The sequence below is a fragment of the Siniperca chuatsi genome, linkage group LG23 (genome assembly GCF_020085105.1).
Source record: "Siniperca chuatsi isolate FFG_IHB_CAS linkage group LG23, ASM2008510v1, whole genome shotgun sequence".
Taxonomy (NCBI): Eukaryota; Metazoa; Chordata; class Actinopteri; order Centrarchiformes; family Sinipercidae; genus Siniperca; species Siniperca chuatsi.
Window position 1 is genome coordinate 6,863,469 of NC_058064.1, and position 16,608 is coordinate 6,880,076.

Sequence of the window (16,608 nt, forward strand, 5' to 3'; positions counted from 1 at the left end):
CTAAATAATTAAACCAATCAAACCTAAATCCAGATGGGAGGACTTTCTTCCTCGATTTCTTGTAGTTGAATTGTGTTCGTGTGTTTAAAGCATTAACAGGAGCAGATGGAAGCCAAACAATCACAGACCCAGTTTGGAAGATGGAAAAAAAAGATGATTTGCTTGTTTAGCTATGCAGTTTTCTACTTTCATCAATATTAGTTTTTGAGCAGTGCCTCTGAAATAGTGAGATGGAAAATTCATTAGGCTGTCAGCCAAGGAATGCACAATAAACACAATTATCATTACACGCCACTGGAAATATAACTCTCCACTCACTCAGGCTGACCTCCTTTATGGAGACATTTAATTGCCGTCGCAGAGATTCTGGCAGACTGGAATTTCTGTGCTTTGAAGAACTAAATTAACTAAATTAATTGAAGTATTTATTATTTTTGTTCATGGCAACAAACACTAATGCACCTTAATATTGGGAGACCCATTAATCTGGGCAAGCGTTATGGTGGTCCACAAGCGCGAGGGAGACTGGTTGTGAGATCATTCATGTCTCGGTGTGGTGATCATTATAGAGACGGCGGTGTTTGTGAAGCGAAGGAAGTGTCTAAATCTGACCTGGTGCGATGTCATAGGACGCTCAGAAGGAAGAACTCCCTTGGCGATGAGTTTAGCAGCTGTGAGACCAACATTTCCAGGCCAGAGCCTCTCCCTGGGAGATCACCCATCACTCTGAGCATGCAGGGAGGGGTAGGTGTGGACGTTAAACAGTTTAAAGGGTCGATTCACTCAAAATAACAAACAAAACATTTTACTCTCACTTAGTGGTAACCCAATCCTGACGCCAGACAAGAGTGTCAATATTGGATGATTCTGTAAAAGCCCAGATTATTTTCAGTGACAACATTTTTATGTCCAACTACAGTATGGTTTAGATTGAGAAAAGATCATGGTTATGGCTAATAAACTATGGGTGTAATGTAAAGTTTAGACAACAAAACCACTTGGTTAAAGTGAGGGAAACATTGTGGTTAAGGCTAATAAAAAGGCAATTGGTCTGTGACAGGGCGCAAACTGCAGTGTCCTGCATGAAAGTCAGATGTGAAGCACACCCATCCGCCACCCTGAGCTCTCCACCCTTACTTTCTGCCTCGCAGCATCTGTGGCACACTACCTACTGCGTTGGCACTGAACGATGTTATTGGAATGTAAATCATGACATGCGGAATTATACAATATGGACATCATTTCTAGGATACTGGGCCGGGTATCCAGTTATTTTTTAGGGGGGTTTTGCCCAAGTTTTGACACATCCTTGTCCTCTGACATTTCTGCCCCTACCCAAATACAATTTGCCATTTTCCTACATTGTATTGGGGTGGAGGCAGAAACTTGAGCAAGTGAAACCAAAACTATTTGGTATGGCTACATACTACTACAGGTAAGACTGGAAATATTATCTTATAATATATAAGACAAGGACAAGGGCTGAGTCTCAGGACAGGGTGGAGCCTGGAGGCTAAGGTTGTGGGGGATGCCCGAGCTGAAGCAGGCTCAGGGGGAGGGTGTGTGTGGATCATTGACTGTATTCAGTCTATGGTGTGGATGATGCAGGAGAAGAGGGGCTGCGGTACAGCGGCTGGGGCAACCTGGATAAGTCCCATGCTGTTTTATTTCTCTCTAAGTGCAGCCAAAGAGATCTCATTCCTCTGCAGTTTTCCATCTGTTATCCTTATGCACCTGAACTGTAGAATTCCTCCTCAGCTATATATCAGTCACGCTTCACTCCCCCACACACACCCATATCTCAACCTATTTGTACACTACGCCCCAGCCTGAAATTTTCATAGCAATCATGCAGCTTTCCTATCTCTTGGCCATCAATTTTTCATTACACATCTATAAGCCATGAGAGCAGACATCCACCCCATTGTAAAAACATTATTTTCTTTTTGCATGTAAAATGGACATTGTCTTTATCTAGTGCAATGTGTTTTGTGCACACAGGTAGTGTAACAACCAGTCTGGGTGGTTAAAACAGCCTTTCTACAGCAGAGGAGTTTTGCAATGCAGGAGTTAGTGCCCCGCAGGCAGTACAGTACCTGCCTCTATCAATAATTGAGCTGCTCTTGTCCTGTTATGGAAAAGGAACAAGAGGAGGCTGAGGGGAGTGTTTCTCCGGCAGCTCTTTTGTGCAGATTTAACTCATCCATATTTAAGAGAGGTACATCACAAGGATATAGTAAGTGATGGGATTTAACTGACATGTTGTGCTCTCATCTTCATTCAGTGTAGTTTGTGCTTTACTTTATAAGTATTTAGCATTTCTGGACCTGTCAGACTGATGACTTAACTGTAAATATCGTTCATGTGTATTCTGTGTGTTATTTCTGTCCTTTTGAATGAAAACAATGAATTATTCTCACAGCAAAGGATGGTATTGTATTATAATTAAATAAATATGATCATGAGACATTGTCATGAATATTATTATAGTGTTAGCTTGAAACTACTGCATCCCAGAAAGCACTGATTTGATGTTTTTAGAATATTTTTTGAATAAATATGATCATTACTTCAACTGCATTTAAAACTACACTAGTCAATATTTTTATATTAACAATGGGTCAAATGACTATATATAATGCGATAGCTGTCGCTAGACGAACCCACAGAAAACGATCACCCGTTTCACCTGTTTCTCTCTTTTTGTTTGTTTGTCATTTGTTTGCTGCAACTTCTTTACTTACTAGCTGTTTTTAGCAACAACAAAAAAGAAGCTCAGATAAACCCACTATACGCTTTACACGACTAGCTGCGAACATAGTGGAGCATTTAACCAGATATTTCCATCAGGAAATAACGGAAACCAAACCAGAGCTAAAAGGAGCGTGAGTACTGGACTTGACTCCAAATGAATGCTAATGTTGCTCTGTCTGCCGGATGTGTAAAGGTAACTGTTTGCTAACACATTAGCCGTATCAACTTAGGTGTTAATATCTCATTGTCATGTGTTTACGTTGTGTTTCAATTCAAACAACATTTATATGTCAGCTAGCTAAAAAACTTTGCAACCAAATGTTACCCAATTTCTATCCTAGACATCTCTTAGGCACATTTAAGGTAGCTTTCTTTCAAGAAACCTCTTCTGGTATACAAGCAGTGATGTGTTTTACATTTTCAGCAGAAATTCCCAAATGTTTGTTGGGAAAACTACTACTACTAAAAAGTTGCTAGTTAGCTTTAGCAGTGATAGCTAAGACAGCTATTACAGATTTCCAAAAATAAGGGGGAAATGTACTCAAAATCTTTGATTTTCTCTTTCAGACACCTCCAACAGGCAGTGGTGACTGGTCGGGGTTCCTGAGCGTTGCTGTCATGGGTAGGCCGGAGGGGTTGGCCAGGCCACCTCTGGTGTCAGCTATGGCGATTTCCCTCCTGGCTTTCTCTCTCCTCTCCACAGAGGTCTCCAGCCTCCCACAGCCTCTGCCAAGAGTCTTCCTTTCCTTTGAGGGTACGAAGAAATAACAAGCATGCACCCCTGAAATGAATGTAAACCATCAACTTGGCCTTTTTCCACTTGTTGTGTTTCTCTGCAGATGTAATGAGGTTGCACTGATGGCATGTGTTTAGTGCGGTAATGCTGAACAAATGCTTGATAATCAAGGCAAGCCTAGGAGCTACATCATTAGGGAGTAGTACCTAGACTTTGCAAATCTTATGCAACTATGCTGTTTTTTTGGATCAGATTAATCTTTGATAGTTAGTGTCCATAGTTGGAAAGGTTTCAATCACACACACACCTCAGGTCTTGAAACTCTGTTCTTGGACAATCCCTGTCCATCCATTGTCCTGCTGTGTGTCAGCAAAAGGTCAGACCTCTGCAGGAGGTGGCACTGTTTGTCAGAATTACCCTGAATCTGGTCCTATTTAAACTTTAATCACACCCCTCCATACTACAGGTCTGTGGGCATTGTTGCTGCCTCTGGTTTTGATTCTCTTGTTTTATTTAATTTCTTTGATATAGATTATTTTATGAATTTTTGATGCTCCTTTGAAATGAGAGTGCATTGTAGGGGTAGGTAGGTTTAGCTTGTGTGTGTGCATGCTTGCGTGAGTCAGTGTAGATGACCTGGCCGATCACTCATGCCCCTGAGCTATGAGCAGTGCAGTAACCTTTTCGCAGTGGCTGGATAGTGTGCAGGGGCTGAAGGAGACGTTTGATCACCTTTCACTACCTCTTGCTGTGGAATAGGCAGCACAGAGCAGCTGAGGCTGTCCGTCAGCAAGGTTTCTGCACTCAGACAGTTAATAAAGCCAGAAAAAAACTAAGGTGTTGTTTTCTTTTCTTTCTCTTTTCTGTGACTAAATTTGCCTTGTGCCACGTATTTTCCCAATTTGGTTTCATTCTTTCCATTCATTCCTTCTCTTTCTTTCTTTCCCTTTCATACTTTCAGGTTTCCCTGATTATTGTTTCATTCCAAATATCTGAACCAGCCTGCAGTCTGTGTCTGCTCTGCATACTGTGTGAGCTGTTAAATATGGCCGACAGCTTGAAAAAGGCGACAACTAATGACTGAATGTGGGAGAAAAAACCTACACTATCACTATCTTTGGTTTTGACCACTCAGGTCACATTATTCACTCACTCTTCCCTCCTCTAGTGTTTCCAAATAGAAATCTTAAAAGGTCAGAGGTGGCCATGCTGAAAATGAGCCAATCCCTATAATCCTGGAATGCTTGATTCCCTTTCAGAGTGCGGATAAGACTTGATTTGTGTTAGTTACTGTAGTTGTGTTTCGCCACAGGGAGGACCATAAATGGAGAGTTTGATTTTGGTATCTGCAGTGCTCTAATTCTTTAACAGGCTCTGGACTTTATTTTTAATGAGTGTTTATCTGTATGATGAGGTAAATGTGTGTGTTTTACGGTGCTATAAATACCCTGAGATACATTTAGGTGAATTTATGTGGAAAGAGCAGTGCAAAGCAGGAGGATGTTTGCTAAGCAGCCAACTTCAAGTGCGAATTTACATACCAGCTTTGATTTAGCACCTGAGCTTAACACATCAGGGAGCTATGAGTAGATGCACCTTTGTTTTTGAGTTAGAAATCATTTTGAACTGACAAGGATAAGGTTCATAACTCCCTCTTGGCTGCAGGAAAGAGTTCGGCATGAGTGAGCACCAGATGTAGGGAGACTCTTAGGGCCCCAGGTAGAGGCTCATTTCTCCCATAAACACTGGAAGTCCTCTTTGAAGGAAGAATTCAGGGAGTTTGGGCTCCATGCAAAGCAGCCAGAAAAATGAATGAAGTGTCATAGAAGAAGACTGGAAGAGTTCTATCCCTGAGGGGAAGAAGGCACAGGTGGTTTGGCACCTGCTGGGTGGCCAAAAATTTTTTTCCTGTAGTCTGGCTTCTTCTGCTCCCAGATGTAAATACCTGTGAATTATTGCAAGCTGGAACAAACTAAACCAAGAAAATAAACTGGTGAGGTGATGCTCAGGTTGTACATAGATCTGGACGCTGAAATATCCTTCCCCTTTTACTCTTCGTATGACTGTTGAAATCCAATCCAGGGGTAAGGCAGGTTCACGGGACTCCAAACGTAGCCTCACGTCCTGCAGAGAAGTTGCTGTCTCTGACATTCTTCTCTCCCTCACTTTGCTTACTCTTGTGTTCTTCAGACGAACACAGCCAGACCACAATTAAAACCGCATAATAAACAGTGAAAAATGCAGCTAACCCAAATAATAAACTCTCAAACGGTGCCTTTCTCTTCCATGCCTCGGATAATAAACACAGGCCCCCTTCCATACAGCAAAACTATTTATGGATACCCAGTGTGATAAAAGATAATTACTGCTGTAGACCTGTACATTTGCTTTAAATATCTCTTGTCCTCTCAAAGTTTATTTTGGCATGTTTCATGGCATGTTTGATGTATTTTCTGTCCGAATGAGGCTCAAATGCTAATAGAATAGTGATCTGAAAGAGAAAGTTTGACTGTCCATAGAAATGAACTTTCTGATCAATGTCTGCAGCAGAGATTCTGTCAAACATTTTAGAACCTTTGGAAATATTTGACCTTGTAATATTTTATTTGGTTAGATGTCTACTGATGAATTTAATTTAGCCAAAACTCAGGCATCATATTGGTACCAATAATCAAAATGTTCTAGCTAAATAACACTGATGTTATTTTTAGACATTGTTCAGCAGCTTCCAGAGAAAATGGATATTGTTTCAAATTATGTCAAACCTGCACACATAAAATACTACATCAAGGAGGTTAATGTACTGTTTAAGAAGTTGTTCTATTATTGTGTGGTATTACCATTACCACATAACCTCCTGCAAGCATTTACATACAGTAACACTGGCATTGCTTTCATATAAACAGGAAGAAGAATAATGCTAATACTGAGAAACACAAGTTTTATATGTTGCTTATTGGTTCTGCTACTGTATCAGAGGCTGGCTTTACTGTTGCCAAAATGCCATTCCAGGAATGGTGGGATCAAAAATTCAGCCTCATCTATCCCTTTAGTTGGCAGTTGGGGCAGTGGTCTGTGTTTATGATCAGGATCATTTAACCTCATCAGCGGTCTCACCCTGTTCTGGCAAAACTCCAGTATTCAATACAGTATTAACTTAGAAATATATACACTACGTATGTCAAACCATAAAAGATGTTTATTTGAAAGTGAGCGGGCCTGCACATGCTTTTGTGTGGATAATATAGATTTTGCACACACACATTTGGCTGAGAGCCTGTCTGAGACATAGGAGAGATTGATTAAGACGATGTCTGTATTTTAATGAGCGCTCCCTCACACTGGTATGAGCCACATGTGCTTCATTCACAGCCTGAACAGGATCAGGCATGGAGACCAGGAAACAGGCGGATATACCAGATCCCTCCTTGCTTTTTATCATGCCTCATTACTACCTCCACTCACCCCCCATTATTCATACAGCAATGATACTGTTCATAAACTGTAGGTGTCAGTCTGTTAAGGATGTTTACTCAGTGGTGAGGGTTTGCAGAAGCGTATGTGTGTCACTCTGTAGGAGAAAAAGTGTAAGTTTGTCTGTGGTAAGTGCCTGAATGTGCATTCCTTTGACTTGATTGCATTTAACTGACAAACTTTCTGGTGAATCATTGTTAAAACTATGTGATTTCCCAGCTTTGCAAGTTAAAAAACATTTGAAACTAAATCTACAAGCTATTATAAGTGGAAACCTAAAATACCTGAAGCCCAAGAAAACCAGAACTATTTTGAGACTTCCATCAATCTGAACAGTACTGTATTTTCTAAATTCCTTTGAGAGAAGATCTGTGTGGGTAGTCTTAGCCGATATTACATTAACCTCCTGTAAGGTAATGTCTCAGATTTAAATCCAATATGAGTGGAAGGAAGAATAATTTGATGCACAGGGTCTTCTTTTGCCTTAGGTTTAACTGCTTATGATACATTATCTCACTTTTTTAAGGATTTTATGGAAAATGTCTTTAAATGGTCTGTTAAATGAACATCAAGATCATCCAGCAACACAGACACCAGACTTGGGTGGGTAACGGCATGTGTCGTCTTTTGGGGTCATCAAAAGGTCAAAGATGTCAAAGATCAATGCTGACAAGTAGCCAGAAGCAGACCAGGATGTCTATATCTGTGCCTAAAGGTTAATTCTTTTCTAAAATAGGGCAGCTTCCTGTCTCTGTTTTACATTAGACCTGTACATTAGCATCTCCACTTTCCTGTGGTAAACTTAATAAAGCCTGTGAAGTAAAATCGGTGATGCTCTGTGATTATGGGTAATTATTGGCAGGGCAACGCATAGGCCTGTCAAAGCTGTCGGCAATGCATACAGAGACCTGCTACAAATAGCTATAGGTTAGCGGTGCATGTGTGTGTTTTCTCTGAGCCTGAATGCTGGTATATATGGAAGAGAACTATTTCTGTGTGTGTGAATGCATTTCCCCCAGACTCATGTCCTAAGATCCATCTAATTGCCTGAGTAGCAGCACGGAGATTTTCTACAGGAGTGTTGTGAGCTCCAGCTTGTACCGCCTCGGGGCTCACAGCTTATGAGATGTTTGACAGCTCCTCTGTCAGCCTGCCTTTCTCTGTCTGTGTTTAGCCATTCCTGCGTCTGACCTTGCTAGCCCTGTTGAATGTTTTATTATTCCTCCTCTGCAACATGTTGAAAGGTAATCAATGAACATCAATACGAACAAAGACAGTATCTCTTCAAGGATAGCCAAGGTTAGCTGGAAAATCCTTGGATCAAAGGTTGGCATTATAACAAATCAATGACCTATTCTTATGGAACTATGCAAGTTTGTTTGTACTCCGTTGTTTGTTGTGCGGTGTATTTTGTAAGCTCAGGTTATTGAATTGTTCAATAACTACTCTCATATTGGAGCTTTTCGAACAGCTGAGCAGTGCTTAACATTGCAGGGGTAAAAAAGGCATTCCCTATCTCTGGATTTCTTTCCCATTATTGAAAATATTGTATGACTTGAATGGATTTTCTTTAAGCCCCTGGATCAAAATAGTATGTAAACAGCCTTTTCCTGGAGTCCACAGTCAACTGCAAAAGTTTTAACAGGTGTATTTGTCATTGTTGCCCTCACAGCAATCTTTACCTTCACTCAGCACCACAGAAACAACCCCTCGACCTCAACGACATCATGTCACTGAGGAAATATAGCTTTTTTAACCTGACAGTTTCAGCCTTGAAGATGGCAGAGAGGAGTCCCACCTTTTTGAGCTTCTTCCTTTTCCTTTGGCCGTCCTCCATGACTAGTAAACACATCAGCTCTAAGAATCCTCTGACCCATGTCTCCTGCAAGCCTCCCCTTGCTCTGAGAGCCTCCCTGACAGTAAAATCACAGAGATTTACAGTCTGCTGGAGGTGAGCAGTAACTAGAGGCTTCTGGTGTGGGCAGGTGAAAGGTCACGGCTAAGAGGCAGGGTGGTTGGTGGTACGGGTTGGTTCTGTGCGAAGGAGAGGCTGCCGGTGACATGTGAAGGGGAGGCCAGGTGCTAATTGGAGCATTGGGAATGCAAACTAGCGGGCTGGCGGGGCAGCGTGATAGACAGGTTATCATCTCAAGTTTCAGCTCCTACAGGGAATATTAGCCAACACCTTAGCAGGTCAGCCGTGCAATGAAACCGGCAGTTGACTTTGGTGCTGGATAACATCACTCTGCACAAACACACACACATAGCCAAGGGAAAAAATACACTCCAGGCTCACATGTCATATTTAGATGCGGCAACTGCTTTGGGAAGCCAGTGTGAGAGAAGGCATACATAAGAGCTCAGGCATTCTGTCCAGCCATGTGATTTCTATTACGAATGTCTGAATATAGATAATTGGCGTCAGACAACAATCGGAAAATTAACGAGACATAGTAGATATTAAGTCTTCCCTCTCTGAGCCAACGCTGGCTTCTGTCCATAACAAGTAGTTGAAGTACAGTAAGTTTGTGCATGCTGTTTGAATTTTGAGTGCTGAGCACAGCCTGCCTGGGAATGTGGAGTATGTCTGTTGGACAGACAATCGGACGACTCTGTCAACCGGCGCAAGACGTCCTGGGTGGTCTCCACGCACTGGAACGACACCTTAACTTCCCCTCTGACATATGTATACGCCACCAGTCATTACTGTGTACCATCAGGCAAGTCCCCAAGGAGAGTCAGACAGCCATTCTTTATCTCTAGAGGGGTCTGTCAGTTGCCAGGATAAAGTCTTTCACTGGCACAGTATGTGTGAGTGGGCCAGTGCTGTGTTAGGTAAGTGCAGCCATCCAGAACTGAACCCGAAGCGCTCTTAGTATTGTCCGTACAAAGAGCAATGGTATTTGGCACCAGGTTTGAAGTCAGACTTCCTTGATGAAACCCAGTCCATCTTGTGAGGAGAAATGAATAGCAAGGGGGCGGTATAAGCCCCTGCTTAAATATTTATCAAGACCGGTGATTGGGGTCCTCCCACCAGCTGCCCCTGACAACCGCAGCACAGGGTCTCCTTGAACTGAATGGAAAGCAAGACTCATTAGCATGGAAGTAATTTATTCATGCTGGTCTTTCAGGTACAAAGCCAATTGATGAGGGCTGATTTGCATGGGAGACGCCAAGGTTGGTTTGTAATTGGCCCACTGTCCAACCCTGAAGTGTTAATTAGGTGTAGGGACCTTATGGCTTGTGTTCAGACACTGGTGTTAATCAAAAAACCCAACACTCCAGACCCCCAGTCAATTTGGTGAAAGCTGTTCATCCCTGCTTCACAAGGGTTAAGCTAATGTTCTGACAAAATAATCCCATATTGTTTCTCCATGCTGATTGTATCACCTTTTCATCAAGACTGAGAAGTCTCTGCAGATGGATTTTCATGAGGTGACTCCCTTATTTGGCAAACAGCAGGGGGAATCTTATAAACTACAGCTGTGTTTTTCAGTCCTAACCACTTTTCTCCCACCACATTTCCCTTCAAAATAAACCATGATGCCACACTGTTTCCTTTCATGTTCTCCCTAGCCCCCATCAAATTGGAAGAAGACCCTAAGGCTGTTGAAGTGACACCAACTCAGTCAGTTGGCACCGGCTCCTAAAGCCTCAGTCGCAGGCGGTCCAAAACTACAGTTGCCTCTCTCATAAAGATCCCACATACTTTCCAGCCACTGTGAATCTCTAATTTTTACGATGCTGCATTACAACAAACCGCTCCTTGTAAGGACATCCCAAGCCAGAACCATTGAAGCGTTGTTTACTGCTGGAGAGCATTGCTGTAAAACTTGGTTATTTGATCTCGCAAACAATTTTGGAGGCCAAGTCTGTTAAAAAGTTTTGAGTTGAAAACCTGAGTGAAGCTTCCTTGTGGTTATTGTCTTTCCTCTCCTGACTCTATAATCACAACAGAAAAAGCAGAGAAGCAGCCAAGTGAGCACTGCAGATCTCCTCTGCACTTTAATTGCTGCCATACAAACAGGGCCACAATGACACGTCCCTTCCTGTTGCCCCCATTTTTTTCTATTTCTACTTGGCTTTTTACCACAATCACATAAAAGAGGATTTTCTTTTTTATTTACTATGAGACTTGGTAGCTTGTTGCCTCTCTGGGTTATTACCCACCACAATGATCACAGCTTCAGATCTTTTCTTGAAGATCTTTTCTTCAAGGCTGTAGTGACAGCACAAACAAAAAGTATGGTCTGCTATCATGAACCAAAGGGCTGTATTTAATTTTGAAACTCCAAAAAGGATGTCAGTCAGGGGTCAATTGACATGGCATAAAGATGAATGTGCATTCAGCAGGCGTCTGTAGATCAGACTTTGACCTAGGGCTGCAACTATTGATTGTTTTATTATAGATTTATTACTCTATAATTTAGTCCATTAAATATCAAAAGGTAGTGAAAAATGAATGTAATTTTAAGCCAACATGAAGAATGGTAATTTGAACATCACCAATTCCCTGACAACTGGACAAACTCCATCTGCTGAGGAAGGTCATATGATATGCTAGAATCGCTACTAATGGACCTTGTGGTGACATTGTTTTTGTGGTGACATTGTTTTTGTCAACTAAATATATTTAATTTACAATGATATAAAACAAAGAAAACCAGCAAATCTTGACATTTGTGAAGCTGTTTTCTTGGATTGTGCTTGAGATTTCACATTTTTAACAGAAATCCTTCATTACAAACTGGAGGTGTGAGGTTTGAAAGAGGTGGGTGTTTACCAGGCAGGAAAGGGTCTAATCAAAGACTATCAAGTTGCATTATGGGAACTGTAGGATCCAGTATTTTTGGAGCTTGACCCATACTAGGGTCTAAAAGCCAGGATATCTAGGCCGCTGCTGCTTCGATTTTGACCAATTTTTTTTAATAAATCTGTCTCTCACAAGTTCCAACACTAAATTGCGGGAGTACCCCTTTAAAAAAATTAATCAATTATTAAAATATTTGTCGATTGAGTTTCTTTCGATCATTTAATCAATTAATCAACAAATATTTTTTTATTCATTGTTATTACAGCCCATCCTCCAAAATGTGAGGAATGTTTTTGACTAATACGATCTCTTCTGAAGCAAAGAAAGCAACCTGCTGTTTAATATTGAATGGCCTGTGGCCCAACAAAAGGCTTTTGTGCTGCTTCCACTTGACCACTTCACACAAAAAAACACATCAAAGAAAGAGAAAGTCTCAGCTCTCCAAGCGCCACCTTGCCTTTTCTGTTAACCCCACTGTGTATCGCAAGGATCAGGGTGGATTGTATCACATTGGTCTGCTATCCAAGCAGTGGGGTACTATATGGGTCAAAGCTCAAAGTCAAAGGCAGGACACTGGGGACTGTTGTGAGGTCCACAGGGAGGTGTAAGGCCCACCTGCCCACATACATAATAGAAAACCCACCAACTGTCAGTGCTCAAACCCTGCTTCCTGTTTTCTTTTTCAGTTTCTTTGTCTCTCAATGAGGAAAGAAGCAAGAAAGACAAAACAACACAGAATAAGACATTTCATCACTCATATTACCTCAGCTTTTCCCAGTCCTACTATCAAGAATGCAGGCCCCACCTTTGTATCTTTGCACAAAATATCATCCCTAAAACTGCAGATCCTCTTTCTTTTCACAAAGCAGGACTGGTCTATTATTCTGTTATCTGTTTTTCTATCCTACAGCATCCACAAACACAACACAGTCCACAACAAGCTACTTGACGATGCCTGAGTATTGATGTTCACTTTTGACACGCTTTCCTTTGGGGAAATTGTGTGATCTCAACTAGGAATGCATATAAACTCGTGTCTAATGAACCACATGTGGTCCAGAGGATTTCTTCATCACAGACACGAAAACAAAAAACAGTTGTGCTCCAAATTTAGTTTTCTGTTTTCATAAATCATCATTCCTGATGTCTAATTTTGAAAATGTGTGCAAACTGTGAGGTTGTGGTGTCAAAGAACTTGATAAGATGCCACTGAGGGAATGAATTAGGACTCAATAATAGTAGCAGCCTCACTCTACAAAGACCTCATACAAAGGTTATGAGCTGGCACTGATTCTGTAAACACTTGGTCCCAGTGCATATATTGAATGACTCTGAAAAACCTTGACGTTTGTTGAGAGCAGCCCCCCTCTGATAGAGCAGGTGCACCATCTGGCAATGTAAACTTTTCATGTTGGTCTACAATGCTGCAGAAGTACAGGCATGACTCATATTTTTGTATGAGATTGAAAGCAGACCACTGAGAAGATACAGGATCCAATGGTATGTGGGCTCCAGAGGGTTTTGGTTTGTCTCTCAGTGAATAAGCTGGATCCATGTGACACACCCTTGCTGCATCCTATCTCAGCACTATTGGCTTAACTGGCCTTCCACCCTCACGAAGGAAAATGAAAGTCTTCTATTCCCCCCCCACTGAGAAAACAATACAAAGTTCACCATAATATTAAACAGTTATTTCACCCCACACCACACCCCTCTGAACAATTTGTTCCCCTTGTGGAATGTTCTCGAGGGATGCTGTCAGAAGTAGAGCTATAAAGACAGGAGTGTACCATTATGTTGAAGACGTAGAAGTTAATGGTGGGGGGACGTTAAAAGTCAGAAAACCTTTTTTCAGAGCACCAATTAACAAACTTGGACAGCCATTAAAAACACAGTAAATAAACTAAGGTTCATTCCTTAGTAAAAGACAGAACTCTGTAAGTTTAGAATAGGGAAATTTAAATCTCTATGGCAGCATTGACTAGTGCTTGTGAATTCACTTTACTGTCTACAGCAACCACAGTTTTTTGTGATGTGAATATTGAAGTACTACAGATTTGTAACATTTAAAGAGTTAATTTGAGCATTATTGCAGTTAATCAAAAAACCCTAAATCTTGGTTATCCTTTCGATATGTATTTTCATATTTTCATTATTTGACCATGGAAATAGTAGTTTGACAAAAACATAACTTGCTAAACTAGCTAAAATAGCTACAGCTAAGCTAAAGGTTGGCTCAGCACGCAAACTGCTGATAAAAACTAAGACTGACTGAAAAAGTTTTAAAAAGCCTGCAAGTGGACTTTGAATTAAGATTTTTTTTGTCAAAATGATGAAAAATGCATACAAGCTATACATTTTTTTCCAACTGAGCTAACATTTGCCAAACTGTTGCTATTCTCATGTTAGCTAGTTATAGCTAATTAACTATTTGATCAAAACGTCACTTAGCCCTACTCTTAAGCTAGCTTTTGTGCCCAACAAACTGGCTTATCCTATAACAGCTAAGACTTAGTTAACTAACTTATAGCTAGAAAACTTGGCATAGCTACTTTGCATTTTTAGCTAGTAGAAAGAATGTTTCATAACTGATATCTCTTCTTTCACCTCTTGCCCTTTTCACAGGGCTTCACCCCAGTCGTACACAACTTAAAAAGCTGTGGTTCTTTGGCTTCTACCCACTGAGATTTAACTCAACCACTGAGATTATTTCTGCCTGCATAGGCTATAATGTATGATTGTAAAAGTAAACTCTTGGCCAGACCCTCCATTGTAAACAGCTGTATGTTTAATGACAGCTGCCACGTTTAAGCTCCAGAAAAAAAAATCAGCTAGAAGAGTGTTTAACTTAAGATTTACCTCCAAGTGTAAAAATGAGGTACAGTATTGCGGTCTAAAAGGTTTTCCTGAATGACCTCCAAGAACTTATTTTGGGAAGATATATAAAATTTATATTTTTGGCAGAATTTGGAGCCCTGCGTGTTTTTAATTAGCTGTTAGTGAGTCTTTCACTCTTGGTGGCTCGCACTCTGGCAGAGCAAGCCGTGTAACATCATAAGCCTTTCCAGTGTTAGGAAAATATAGCCAATGCACAGAGCTCTCTGTGATACTTTCTGCGATGCTATCTCCTCAGTTTTGAAGCAGTCGGCTGATGCGATCTCTCTTTTAGAAGTTTCTCTTTATTAACTCACATCTGCTTGACAGGATGCTTTTCATTTTTAATTTTGTTTCTGACAAGTCACGTAAAAACAGTCGTATTTGTGTGTATGTTCTTCATTAGGCACCAGATGATGCTCTCGCCTCGGATGATACAATGTTCAAAAATACCCTGCTCTCACTTAAAGACATTAACCATATAAGGCAATTTACCTAAACATGGTGGATGTAGAGACTGAAGAGTCGTGGGAAACTTGCCTGTGACTGAAGTGGTTAACTTGTCTTTAAAGTTAAACACTCCATCCTTTATGCTGCGAACGCGCCAAACAACAGCCTGTGATCAGAGTGATGGGTGCCACAGAAAAGCCACTTTCCTTCAAGATAAAAGGCCCCAGCCTCAAAAGCGTATGTCGCACAATGAGGAAAATGTGACTTTAGCCCAAGGCATGAAGCAAAGCACAGGCAACCTGTTTGTTGATTAGACGAGGGAATACAAAGAGAGCTTAAAGAGGGTCAGTGGAGGGGAGGAAATGAAGGGTGTAGATCTACATTGCCCCCCACACCCCCTGCTCTCTGTGCAGATTGAAAAAGTGATAAATATGCATGAGTTTGGCTTCGACAGTGAAGGTCTTTGATGGTATGGTTTGGAGTTCTCTATCTCTGGAGCAAATAGGCTGAAAATAACTGTCTGAGAGTGTTTACTCCGTATGTGTGTGTGTGAACAATGTGCACTTTTAATGAGTAGAGGAGACTCTGCAGGAAGACTTTTTCAATACAGTACATACTGTATCTCTCCTGAACATGTACTCTGTAATCACAGCTTCTCTTTAATTGACTGGATGAAAATTAAGTGAAATGTGAGGTATCTTTAGCAACAAATCATGAGAGAGATGTGAGTTTAGTTTCAGGGGCAATTTATTCTGTGTTCATTAAGTGTCTCAGCCAGTAATGATAATGTTGATCATTCAGAATAATTCTGATAATTAATTCTGATAATTCAGAGTCATCTGCTTTTATCTCAAGAAATTGGAAGAATTTAATTTCACGTAATTTTGTGATCACTTGTATTTGATAAGAAACAATGAGGATTTGGCACACAAAATGCACTTACATTATTCTAAAATGGAATATGATACACTGGAGTTGTGTTGAGGATGCTGATGAACTGGCCTGAACAAAAAAAATGATTGTTTTGTAACTGTGCTAAGTAGCCACACAAAAACATTACCTAAATAAAATCTGAGTAGGAAAAAATTACAGCCTTCTTGATCGCTCTTAAAATTCATGGGCTCATGCACAATTTGGAGATTTCTTGTTTTTGATCAGAGATAGATTAATGTAGGCTGTTTCTCTTGAGTTTAATTTAATAGAAGTAGACGAAAACTTCTCTCATCTCAGTTTGGAAACAAGCTTGTTTGTATGTTTTCCTTAGCCATTTTTTCCCTGTGTATCTCTCAGACCTGCAGGCCTCCCAGTCCTTTGAACACTACAGTATATCAGATAAGGCCATGGACTACAGGATCCTGCAGATGGACGAGGACCAAGACAGGATGTATGTGGGCTGCAAAGACCATGTCCTCTCCATGGACATCAACAACATCACCCATGGCACGCTTAAGGTTAGCACATGCTTATTATTAGGGTGTGTGATTAACATTGTTCTAATGCAATGCTG

The 16,608-nt window shown here is 40.9% G+C and overlaps 1 protein-coding gene across 1 annotated transcript in view; it reads left to right on the top strand.

The window, feature by feature from the left end:
- Positions 1-16,608, top strand: part of sema3c (sema domain, immunoglobulin domain (Ig), short basic domain, secreted, (semaphorin) 3C) — a 42,030-nt gene that overhangs the window by 994 nt on the left and 24,428 nt on the right. The window contains exons 2-3 of the mRNA XM_044186454.1: positions 3,322-3,508; positions 16,392-16,552. Of these exons, the coding sequence (XP_044042389.1) occupies positions 3,373-3,508; positions 16,392-16,552 (297 nt within the window). The 5' untranslated portion in view covers positions 3,322-3,372. The remainder of the gene's footprint in view (positions 1-3,321; positions 3,509-16,391; positions 16,553-16,608) is intronic.